Consider the following 13,608-nt stretch of genomic DNA (forward strand, 5'->3'; position numbering starts at 1 on the left):
AGGCTTTCATAGGGTGTCCTATCTTTTTCACATGACTGTACGTAATACGTGACTTTAACAAGTAGACTTCATGTTTATCTTGTGTTTAAAAGATTGTTTCATATTTATTAGTTGGTGTCTGAAGTTACATATTTAATACAGTCTTGGCCAAAATGTTTACGTATTTTGTAACAAATAAAGCATTGTTAATAAGATGCAATACAAATAAACCTAACATTGTCGAATTAAGACATGTGTCTTCTATGAAACACCTACATATGTAATTTGCATAATGAGAATGGTTCTATGGATATCATGAACTATTTATTAGATCACCAAACAATTTTATCAAATTAGATGGGTAATTCAGAATTTCACTTATCACAAAATGTTACCAATATACATATAATGACAAATATAACATCAAATTACTATAAGTAGTGTAAACAACACCTTATATCAGTTTATATTAAATATTCAGCACTCTATTAACCTCTGCAAAGTGACTTGACATGCTGTTGAGGGACCGGCACGGCCAGGTGGGTTAAGGCGCTTGACTTATAGTCTGAGGGTCGCAGGTTCGAATCACTGTCGTACCAAATATGCTTGCCCTTTTAGTCGTGGGGGCGTTATAATGTTACGGTCAATCCCACTATTTATTGGTAAAATTGTTGGCGGTGGGTAATGATGACTGCCTTCCCTCTAGTCTTACACTGCTAAATTAGGGACGGCTAGCACAGATAGCCCTCGAGTAGCTTTGTGCGAAATTCAAAACAAACAAACATGCTGTTGATGAGGCTATTGATGTAGTGCACCGTGATTTCATTCCCACATTGTCACTAGAAAACGCTGCACTAGGTGGTTTAGAGTCATTGTTAAGAATTTTTCGACTCAGTTCTGCCCAAAAGTTCTCAATAGGATTACAGTCTGTAGAATTTACTGGCCATAACAATCTTGTAATGTCATTCTCGTTTAGATAATCTTGTACTATACCCGTTCTGTGGGTAGTGACACCCTGGAACTCATATTTGTTGCCAAACTTATTAAGAAATATTGTCTCATCTGAAGCCTGTAGAAGTGCCATTGACGTTTCCCTAGAGATTATAAAAACAGTTTTATTGACATCACAAAAAACAGTTTTTTAACCATAATGAAGAGCTGCTCACACATGTACTGCACCACCCACTGTGCATTCCCTGTAGGAAAGACAGCCTTTCCTATCTATTCTCCATACAAACGACAAGCGCGAATCCTACTTTCATCTTTAACATGCCGCAAACAGTACTCGTATGGAAATATTTCATGCCACCAGTGTCTTAACTGTAAGTTGACATACTGTCTTGTCCAAATAACTGATGACGTTGGTAAATTCTGGTTAATATTGGTTTGCAGTAGGCCCCTTTTGCAAAATAACCTTGTTTGGCCAATCTTATATTCACTGTTCTTTCGGATACCTTGAGATAAATGTGTTCATGTCATTCATGTCGCAAGGTGTTGCAAGACTTTTTCACTTTGACATGATAACCTTATCAAAACACGGTTATCTTGGGCAGTAGTTTTTCCTATGACATTACAGGACTGTAAACACAGTACACAGGGGTTATCCAATTGTTCTCGCAATGTCTCTTTTGCTTCATATAATCTCTGTAATGTATATGACTTGTGGCACGTTACGAGGTATGATTCTACACCAAGTACACAGAAATTGTCTGAAGCACTATTGATATGTTTCGAAAAGGATTATAAGAATTTTATGCAAATAAGGTGTGTGTGAATGTTTTGACAAACAAATATTTAAAACAACGTATACAGATAAGAATAACAACTTGAACATGTTTCACTGTTGCTACTCAAGAATTTACTCAGTAACTACTCCACGTATGTAGAAAGTAACATAGTATGTAAATATTTTAATTAAGATTGTATGTGTATTTAAACAGAGCATTCTATAGAAATCAGCTGTCTTAAACGTACGTTGTGCTTGTGGTCAAACAGATCAATTCTTACTCATTGTCCCTCTAGAAGTATGTACGTTGTGCTTGTGATCAAACAGATCAATTCTTACTCATTGTCCCTCTAGAAGTATGTACGTTGTGCTTGTGGTCAAACAGATCAATTCTTACTTATTGTCCCTCTAGAAGTATGTACGTTGTGCTTGTGGTCAAACAGATCAATTCTTACTCATTGTCCCTCTGGAAGTATGTACGTTGTGCTTGTGGTCAAACAGATCAATTCTTACTTATTGTCCCTCTAGAAGTATGTACGTTGTGCTTGTGGTCAAACAGATCAATTCTTACTTATTGTCCCTCTAGAAGTATGTACGTTATACTTGTAGTTAAACAAATATTTTTAATAATGATCTTTTTAGAAATACGTTATACCTATGGTTAAACAGATCATTTTTTAAAATATATATCTCTTTAAAAGTATGTACATTATACTTGTGGTTAAACAGCTAATTGTTTTTACTTATCATTCGTCAAGAACTGCTTTAGCTCTGTTTAGTGATGCTGATACATGACGGGGAAGTGTAGTTACCTTTAAACAAAACTGTTGTTGTTCAGTTGAAATATAAATCATTTTTATGTCACTCATAACAAATTCATTAGACATCGTGAAGTGGTGTGAACCAGAATCCACACACTAGAGTAAACCGAAATGCATGAACATGCTTACAAACACATGAAGAATTTACTGATTCTTTTCTTGTAGATTTTCCGCTCTGGGAAACTATTCTAGCTGCTGTCTTTACATTTGCGATTGTGTGCATTATAATTGGACTCCTGGTGTACAGGTAAGCAAAATGTTGGTTCCTTTAACATTCATTATTTAAATAATGCTGGTGTTGTCTTCCGACATTTCTAACAATTGCCATTTGATTAATTCTGGCGTTGTGTTCTGACTTTTCTCAGAATTATCATTTGATTAACTCTAGTGTTGTATTATGGTTCTTTTAACAATTACCATTTGATTATTTCTGGTGTTGTGTTCTGGATCTTTTAACAATTATCATTTGATTAATTCTAGTGTTGTGTTCTGCCTCTTATAACAATTACTATTTGATTAATTCAAGTGTTGTGTTCTAGTTCTTCTAGCAATTACAATTTGATTAACTCTAGTGTTGTGTTATGGTTCTTCTAATAGTTACCACTTGATTAATTCTGGTGTTGTGTTCTGGATCTTTTAAAGAATATTATTTGATTAATTCTAATATTGTGTTCTAAATTTTCTAACAATTATCATTCGATTAATTTTAGTGTTGTGTTCTGAATTTCATCATATGATTAATTCTAGTATTGTGTTCTGGTTCTTCTAACAATTACCATTTGATTAATTCTAGTGTTTTCTTCTGGTTTTTCTAACTGTTATTATTTGGTTAGTTCTAGTGTTGTGTTCTGGTTCTTCTCACAATTACCATTTAATTAATTCTAGCGTTGTGTTCTGGTTCATCTCACAATTACCATTTAATTAATTCAGGTGTTGTGTTCTAAATTTTTTAACAATTATCATTTGAATAATTCTAGTGTTGTGTTCTTGTTCTTCAAATAATTACTATTTAATTAATTCTACTGTTGTGTTCCCGATTTTCTAACAGTTACCATTTGATTAATTCTAGTATTGTGTTCTGGTTCTTCTAACAATTACCATTTGATTAATTCTAGTGTTTTCTTCTGGTTTTTCTAACTGTTATTATTCGGTTAGTTCTAGTGTTGTGTTCTGGTTCTTCTCACAATTACCATTTAATTAATTCTAGTGTTGTGTTCTGGTTCATCTCACAATTGCCATTTAATTAATTCAGGTGTTGTGTTCTAAATTTTTTAACAATTATCATTTGAATAATTCTAGTGTTGTGTTCTTGTTCTTCAAATAATTACTATTTAATTAATTCTACTGTTGTGTTCCCGATTTTCTAACAATTACCATTTGATTAATTCTTGTGTAGTGTTCTGGTTCTTTTTACAATTATCATTGTCTTAATTCTCGTGTTTTGTTATGGTTCTTCTAACAATTACTACTCGATTAATTTTAATTTTGGGTTCTGGTTCTTCTAACAATTACAATTTGATTAACTCTAGCGTTGTGTTATGGTTTTTCTAACGATTGTTATTTAATTAATTTTTTGTTGTGTTCTAAATTTTATCATTTGATTAATTCTAGTGTTTTGTTCTGGCTCTCACAATTACAATTTCATTAATTCTAGAGTAGTGTTTTGGTTCTTCTAACAATTACCATTGTCTTAATTCTAGTATTGTGTTGTGGTTCTTTTAAGAATTATTCCTCGATTAATTCTAGTTTTGTGTTCTGGTTCTTCTAAGAATTACAATTTGATTAACTCTTGTGTTGTATTCTGAATTTTCAAACAATTATCATTTGATTAAAATTAGAGTTTTGTTCTGAATTAGTGTTGTGTTCTGATTATTCTAACCATTTGGTTAATTCTAGTGTTGTGAATTGGTTATTCTAATTTTTCGATATGATTAACTCTAGTGTTGTGTTATGGTTCTTCTAACAAATAACATTAAATTAATTGTAGCGTTGTATTCTAGTTCTTCTAACAAATAACATTAAATTAATTGTAGTGTTGTATTCTAGTTCTTCTAACAATTGCCATTGATTAATTCTAGTGTTGCGTTTTGATTCTTTTAACATTTACTTATCATTTGATTAATTCTAGTGTTGTGTTATGGTTCTTCTAACAATTACCATTTGATTATTTCTGGTGTTGTGTTCTGTATTTTCTAACGATTATTATTTGATTAATTCTAGTGTTGTGTTCTGGTTATTTTAACAAGTAACATTTAATTAATTCTTGTGTTGTGCTGTAGCACTTTTAAAATTATTATTTGAATCATTGCTCGGCATTATCAGATAATGATGGTGATCGATTTGCAATTTGATGTTCGCGGGTTCGAATCCGTCATCGCACCAAAAGTGCTCGCGATTTTTGCCATTAGAACATTATAATGTGACGTTGAATCCCATTATATGTTGGTAAAAGAGTAGTCTAAGGGTTGGCAGTGGGTAGAATGAGTAGCTACCTTTCCTCTTTCAGGAAAGACTAATGCATATAGCCCATATAGCTGTGAGATGTTTTAGGGGTTTCTTGCATGTACAGCCCGTTTCAAGTCACCCCACAGCATCTCAATGGAATTAAGATCTGGGCTTTGACTCGGCCATTCCAGGACTCTCCATTTCCTAGTTTTCAGCCAGTTCTTGGTGGATTTACTGGTATGTTTTGGGCCATTGACGTGTTGCAGGATCCAGTTCCGCTTCAGCTTTAATTTTCTTACAGATGGTCTCACATGATCCTAAAGCACCCTTTGATACACAGTAGAATTCATGGTGGATTCTATGATTGTGAGCTGTCCAGGTCCTGCTGCAGCAAAGCAGCCCCAAACCATGACACTTCCACCTCCATGCTTCACAGTTGGTATGAGGTTCTTTTCCTGTAATGCTGTATTTGGTTTATGCTAAACGTGTCCTCTGTTCCAGTGTCCAAATACTTTAATTTTAGACTCATCTGTCCAAAGAACATTTTTGCAGAAGTCCTGGACTTTGTATACATTCTCTCTGGCAAACTTCAGTCTGGCCTTGAGAGCAAAGGTTTCCTCCTTGCACACTTCCCATGCAAGTTAAAATGCTGAGTAACGATCTTCTAATCATGTGCACCTGGTGTGATAACACCTGTGTGTGAGTTGAGCCATTTTAAGTGGGAATAAATGTGGGGGTGTCCTAACTTTTTTCTCAGTTAGAATATGCATTTTTGTAGAATTACATTTACAGAAGATCTTGAAAACTCTTTTCTTCAATTTTAATTGTTTAGTTATATTCCCATAATCTCTCAGTATTGTTCAAATTGAGATTAAATATCTATATATCCAAAAATGTTACAAATATACACAAGCTTTCATAGGGTGTCCTAACTTTTCACATGACTGTATTTAGCAGTGTATCGGTGTCTACATAAAGTAGAGTATATATTCAGCACGAATAGCTAATATAGTTAAATATTTCACAAGAGATATTATTAATTTGTGATATTATTAATATATGATATTATTAATTTATGATACTATTAATATTTTATATTATTAATTTATAATACTATTAATTTGTGGTATTATTAATTTTTGACGTTACTAATATGTGATATTATTAATTCGTGATATTATTAGTATATGACATTATTAATTTATGATACTATTAATATTTGATATTATTAATTTATGGTATTATTCCTTTTAAATTTAACACTTTATTGACTATAAGAAAAACCAAATACACCTACTCTATCTACACATAACTTTCACCTGTTTGTTCACTATGTAGACGAATGAAGCTTGAAGCAGCACTTGCTAATATGTCCTGGAAAGTAAGATGGGAGGACATCAAGTTTACCAAACCTTGTAGAACAAGCATGATGATGAGCAGACTTTCCATTGGCAGCATAGTATGTTGAGAACCAGTTGACTTCTTAAGTTTAAGACGAATTACGATTGGCAGCATAGTATGTTGAGAACCAGTTGACTTCTTAAGTTTAAGACGAATTACGATTGGCAGCATAGTATGTTGAGAACCAGTTGACTTCTTAAGTTTAAGACGAATTACGATTGACAGCATAGTATGTTGAGAACCAGTTGACTTCTTAAGTTTAAGACGAATTACGATTGACAGCATAGTATGTTGAGAACCAGTTGACTTCTTAAGTTTAAGACGAATTACGATTGACAGCATAGTATGTTGAGAACCAGTTGACTTCTTAAGTTTAAGACGAATTACGATTGACAGCATAGTTTGTTGAGAACCAGTTGACTTCTTAAGTTTAAGACGAATTACGATTGGCAGCATAGTATGTTGAGAACCAGTTGACTTCTTAAGTTTAAGACGAATTACGATTGGCATCATAGTATGTTGAGAACCAGTTGACTTCTTAAGTTTAAGACGAATTACGATTGACAGCATAGTTTGTTGAGAACCAGTTGACTTCTTAAGTTTAAGACGAATTACGATTGGCAGCATAGTATGTTGAGAACCAGTTGACTTCTTAAGTTTAAGACGAATTACGATTGGCAGCATAGTATGTTGAGAACCAGTTGACTTCTTAAGTTTAAGACGAATTACGATTGGCAGCATAGTATGTTGAGAACCAGTTGACTTCTTAAGTTTAAGACGAATTACGATTGACAGCATAGTATGTTGAGAACCAGTTGACTTCTTAAGTTTAAGACGAATTACGATTGACAGCATAGTTTGTTGAGAACCAGTTGACTTCTTAAGTTTAAGACGAATTACGATTGGCAGCATAGTATGTTGAGAACCAGTTGACTTCTTAAGTTTAAGACGAATTACGATTGACAGCATAGTTTGTTGAGAACCAGTTGACTTCTTAAGTTTAAGACGAATTACGATTGGCAGCATAGTATGTTGAGAACCAGTTGACTTCTTAAGTTTAAGACGAATTACGATTGACAGCATAGTATGTTGAGAACCAGTTGACTTCTTAAGTTTAAGACGAATTACGATTGGCAGCATAGTATGTTGAGAACCAGTTGACTTCTTAAGTTTAAGACGAACTACGATTGGCAGCATAGTTAGTATAGGATTCAAAATAGTTTATTTGGTAATGAATGCAATATTAAGTTTTGGTTACTATTCTGTGTTGGTTTTCAGAGCAGCCTATTAGATCCAGTAGGAGTTGGAGGTGGACAACAGTTCGTACTCATAGGACACTACAAGGTAAGATACTGAATCAAACCTGTTTTTCTAAAATGCTTTATGAGGTACATTCACTGATTAGAGTAACTAAATTCTTTACACAATAGAATGTGTTAAATACATCGGAAAATGCACAGTTAAACAGTTGCTAATGTACATTTCACATCTCTAGGTAATAATGGGTGTCATAGTTCTGGAGTATGTAGTTAAACAGTATGTAATGTACATTCTACATTTTTAGTAAATAATATGTCTTATAGTTCTACAGTACATAGTTAAACAGTATGTAATTTATAATCTACATATGGTGTTCATAAAGAGTATTATAGTTCTAGTGTAGCAAGTCTAACAATTGATATGATGCATTCCATTTCTAGTTAATGAAGGATATGATAGTTCTAGAATACATAGTTAAAGAGTATGTAGTGTACATTCGACATCTATAGTTAATAAAAGGTATGACAGTTCTAGAGTACATTGATAAACAGTAGGTAATACAGGTTGTACATTTCTATTTAATAAAGGTTATGACGATAGTTCTAGAGTAAGTGGTTAAACAGTATGTAATGTACATTCTACATCTCTAGTTAGTAAAGGGTATGTTAGTTTTAGAGTACATAGTGAAACAATAGGTAATATAATTTCTTCGTCTCTAGTTAGTAAAGGGTATGACAGTTCTATAGTATATATTTAATGCATAGGTAATGTACATTCTATATCTTTTGTTAGTAAAGATTATGATAGTTCTTTAGTACATAGTTAAACAGTATATAACATACATTCTACAAGTCTAATTATTAAAGGGTATTATAGTTCTAGAGTACATAGTTAAACAGTTGATATTATGTATTCCATTTCTAGTTAATGAAGGGTATGATAGTTCTAGAGTACATAGTTAAACAGTAGGTGATGTACATTGTATATATTTAGTTAATAAAGGGTATGATAGTTCTAGAGTTCACAGTCAAACAGTAGGTGATGTACATTGTATATATCTAGTTAATAAAGGGTATGATAGTTCTAGAGTACATAGTTAAACAGTAGGTGATGTACATTGTATATATCTAGTTAATAAAGGGTATGATAGTTCTAGAGTACACAGTCAAACAGTAGGTGATGTACATTGTATATATCTAGTTAATAAAGGGTATGATAGTTCTAGAGTACATAGTTAAACAGTAGGTGATGAACATTGTATATATCTAGTTAATAAAGGGTATGATAGTTCTAGAATACATAGTTAAACAGTAGGTGATGTACATTGTATATATCTAGTTAATAAAAGGTATGATAGTTCTAGAGTACATAGTTAAACAGTAGGGGATGTACATTGTATATATCTAGTTAATAAAGGGTATGATAGTTCTAGAGTACACAGTCAAACAGTAGGTGATGTACATTGTATATATCTAGTTAATAAAGGGTATGATAGTTCTAGAGTACACAGTTAAACAGTAGGTGATGTACATTGTATATATCTAGTTAATAAAGGGTATGATAGTTCTAGAGTACATAGTTAAACAGTAGGTGATGTACATTGTATATATCTAGTTAATAAAGGGTATGATAGTTCTAGAGTACATAGTTTAACAGTAGGTGATGTACATTGTATATATCTAGTTAATAAAAGGTATGATAGTTCTAGAGTACACAGTTAAACAGTAGGTGATGTACATTGTATATATCTAGTTAATAAAAGGTATGATAGTTCTAGAGTACACAGTTAAACAGTAGGTGATGTACATTGTATATATCTAGTTAATAAAGGGTATGATAGTTCTAGAGTACATAGTTTAACAGTAGGTGATGAACATTGTATATATCTAGTTAATAAAGGGGTATGATAGTTCTAGAGTACAGTTTAAACAGTAGGTGATGTACATTGTATATATCTAGTTAATAAAGGGTATGATAGTTCTAGAGTACATAGTTTAACAGTAGGTGATGTACATTGTATATATCTAGTTAATAAAGGGTATGATAGTTCTAGAGTACACAGTTAAACAGTAGGTGATGTACATTGTATATATCTAGTTAATAAAGGGTATGATAGTTCTAGAGTACATAGTTTAACAGTAGGTGATGTACATTGTATATATCTAGTTAATAAAAGGTATGATAGTTCTAGAGTACACAGTCAAACAGTAGGTGATGTACATTGTATATATCTAGTTAATAAAAGGTATGATAGTTCTAGAGTACACAGTCAAACAGTAGGTGATGTACATTGTATACATCTAGTTAATAAAGGGTATGATAGTTCTAGAGTACACAGTCAAACAGTAGGTGATGTACATTGTATATATCTAGTTAATAAAAGGTATGATAGTTCTAGAGTACATAGTTAAACAGTAGGTGATGTACATTGTATATATCTAGTTAATAAAGGGTATGATAGTTCTAGAGTACATAGTTAAACAGTAGGTGATGTACATTGTATATATCTAGTTAATAAAGGGTATGATAGTTCTAGAGTACACAGTTAAACAGTAGGTGATGTACATTGTATATATCTAGTTAATAAAAGGTATGATAGTTCTAGAGTACACAGTCAAACAGTAGGTGATGTACATTGTATATATCTAGTTAATAAAGGGTATGATAGTTCTAGAGTACATAGTTAAACAGTAGGTGATGAACATTGTATATATCTAGTTAATAAAAGGTATGATAGTTCTAGAGTACATAGTTAAACAGTAGGTGATGTACATTGTATATATCTAGTTAATAAAGGGTATGATAGTTCTAGAGTACATAGTTAAACAGTAGGTGATGTACATTGTATATATCTAGTTAATAAAGGGTATGATAGTTCTAGAGTACATAGTTAAACAGTAGGTGATGAACATTGTATATATCTAGTTAATAAAGGGTATGATAGTTCTAGAGTACATAGTTAAACAGTAGGTGATGTACATTGTATATATCTAGTTAATAAAGGGTATGATAGTTCTAGAGTACATAGTTAAACAGTAGGTGATGTACATTGTATATATCTAGTTTATAAAGGGTATGATAGTTCTAGAGTACATAGTTAAACAGTAGGTGATGTACATTGTATATATCTAGTTAATAAAGGGTATGATAGTTCTAGAGTACATAGTTAAACAGTAGGTGATGAACATTGTATATATCTAGTTAATAAAGGGTATGATAGTTCCAGAGTACATAGTTAAACAGTAGGTGATGCACATTGTATATATCTAGTTAATAAAGGGGTATGATAGTTCTAGAGTACATAGTTAAACAGTAGGTGATGAACATTGTATATATCTAGTTAATAAAAGGTATGATAGTTCTAGAGTACATAGTTAAACAGTAGGTGATGTACATTGTATATATCTAGTTAATAAAGGGTATGATAGTTCTAGAGTACATAGTTAAACAGTAGGTGATGTACATTGTATATATCTAGTTAATAAAGGGTATGATAGTTCTAGAGTACATAGTTAAACAGTAGGTGATGTACATTGTATATATCTAGTTAATAAAGGGTATGATAGTTCTAGAATACATAGTTAAACAGTAGGTGATGTACATTGTATATATCTAGTTAATAAAGGGTATGATAGTTCTAGAGTACATAGTTAAACAGTAGGTGATGTACATTGTATACATCTAGTTAATAAAGGGTATGATAGTTCTAGAATACATAGTTAAACAGTAGGTGATGTACATTGTATATATCTAGTTAATAAAGGGTATGATAGTTCTAGAGTACACAGTTAAACAGTAGGTGATGAACATTTTTCATCTCTAGTTAATAAAGGGTATAGTTTTAGAGTATGTAGTTAAATAGTATGTAGTTTATATTCGACATCTACACTTAGTAAATGGTATTATAATCCTAGAGTACCTAGTTAAACAGTGTGTAATGTGCATTCTACATCTGTAGTTAACATAGTGTATTATAGTTTTAAAGTACATAGTTAAACACTATATAATGTACAATTTACATTTCTAGTTAATGAAGCATATAATAGCTCTATAGTACATAACTGAATAGTATGTAATGTACATTCTACATTTATAGTTTATAAATGGTATGATAATTCAAGAGTACATAGTTAAGCAGTTGGTAATATGCCTTACATCTGTAGTTAATAAATGGTATGATAGTTCTGGAGTACATTGTAAAATAGTATGTAATGTACTTTCTACATCTCTTGTTGATAAAGGGTGTGATAATTCTTGAGTACATAGTTCAACAGTATGTAATATATATTGTACATCTCTATTATTTTTTGTCCCTGCTTCATCATTGGGTTGGCATATATAAATATGTTTCTTGTATTTTTGTGTCCCTACTTGATAATTCGGTTTCATATATATAAATATTTTTCCCATATATTTGTGTCCCTACTTTATAACTGGGTTTGATGTATATAAATATTTTTCCTATATATTTGTGTCCCTACTTGATAACTGGGTTTGATATATATAAATATTTTTCCTATATATTTGTGTCCCTACTTTATAATTGAGTTTGATATATATAAATATTTTTCCTATATATTTGTGTCCCTACTTGATAACTGGGTTTGATATATATTAATTTTTTCCTATATATTTGTGTCCCTACTTGATAATTGGGTTTGATATATATAAATATTTTTCCTATATATTTGTGTCCCTACTTTATAACTGGGTTTGATGTATATAAATATTTTTCCTATATATTTGTGTCCCTACTTGATAATTGGGTTTGATATATATAAATATATTTCCTATATATTTGTGTCCCTACTTTATAATTGGGTTTGAAAAATATAAATATTTTTCCTATATATTTGTGTCCCTACTTTATAATTGGGTTTGAAAAATATAAATATTTTTCCTATATATTTGTGTCCCTACTTTATAACTGGGTTTGATGTATATAAATATTTTTCCTATATATTTGTGTCCCTACTTGATAACTGGGTTTGATATATATAAATATATTTCCTATATATTTGTGTCCCTACTTTATAATTGAGTTTGATATATATAAATATTTTTCCTATATATTTGTGTCCCTACTTGATAACTGGGTTTGATATATATTAATTTTTTCCTATATATTTGTGTCCCTACTTGATAACTGGGTTTGATATATATTAATTTTTTCCTATATATTTGTGTCCCTACTTGATAATTGGGTTTGATATATATAAATATTTTTCCTATATATTTGTGTCCCTACTTGATAACTGGGTTTGATGTTTTATAGGGTAACGTCGTTGCCGTGAAACGTCTTCAGAAACATAAAAGGATCGAATTAGCAAGAGCAGTGCTGATAGAACTGAAACAGGTACATAGAACAGGTGTAAGTTAGGTGAACTCGTGTTCGTAGAAGTCAGACAGGTGTACTGCCCAAAAGTGCATGACACAATGTACACCAGAATGTGTTTCACCTGTATCTGTTATAACGGACTCTTAACATCTGAGTTTAACAAAGTCACAACTGGTGTTGTGAAAAACAAATAAACTAAGGGATTATATAAAATTAACCGTCTGTGAAATTTGGAGAACGTTTTCTATTTTTCAGTTTTTTTGTACGCACTGGCTGGGTCATTTCATTCACCAATTTCTATAATCGGAGTGGGTTTTACACTGAAAATATTGTTGTAAATGTCCCTGAACAAAGATTCACTCCAAAATAGAGGGAAACAATAGAATACTGAATGTAGCACTGATGTATAGCGTATCTTATGTAATTAACTCTATAAGTTCAGCCAATTACACAGCAGTTGATGACAGAAGTTGTACTTCCCGACAGATTATCAGTAAATATTCATTGTTGGGTAAGTCCCAAAATATAAACGTAGACTGCTTATGATCCGTGTATTGTATTAAATAACTTAGTTGTCATTTACTGTGGGTGTTTGTATTTTCGTAGGTAAACTATGTTATGTCAAGGGGACATTGTAT

At 31.5% G+C, this 13,608-nt stretch overlaps 1 protein-coding gene and 1 pseudogene across 2 annotated transcripts in view; one reads left to right on the top strand and one right to left on the bottom strand.

Moving 5' to 3' along the window:
* Window positions 1-13,608, bottom strand: part of LOC143240069 (atrial natriuretic peptide receptor 1-like) — a 460,913-nt pseudogene that overhangs the window by 154,916 nt on the left and 292,389 nt on the right. The gene's annotated exons all lie outside the window — the stretch shown is intronic.
* LOC143237619 (atrial natriuretic peptide receptor 2-like) overlaps window positions 1,599-13,608 on the top strand; it is a 60,826-nt gene continuing 48,816 nt past the window's right edge. Inside the window, exons 1-5 of the mRNA XM_076477067.1 lie at window positions 1,599-1,656; window positions 2,692-2,773; window positions 6,310-6,430; window positions 7,651-7,716; window positions 12,908-12,988. Coding sequence (XP_076333182.1) covers window positions 1,599-1,656; window positions 2,692-2,773; window positions 6,310-6,430; window positions 7,651-7,716; window positions 12,908-12,988 — 408 coding nt within the window. The remainder of the gene's footprint in view (window positions 1,657-2,691; window positions 2,774-6,309; window positions 6,431-7,650; window positions 7,717-12,907; window positions 12,989-13,608) is intronic.

The sequence above is a fragment of the Tachypleus tridentatus genome, chromosome 13 (genome assembly GCF_004210375.1).
Source record: "Tachypleus tridentatus isolate NWPU-2018 chromosome 13, ASM421037v1, whole genome shotgun sequence".
Classification (NCBI taxonomy): Eukaryota; Metazoa; Arthropoda; class Merostomata; order Xiphosura; family Limulidae; genus Tachypleus; species Tachypleus tridentatus.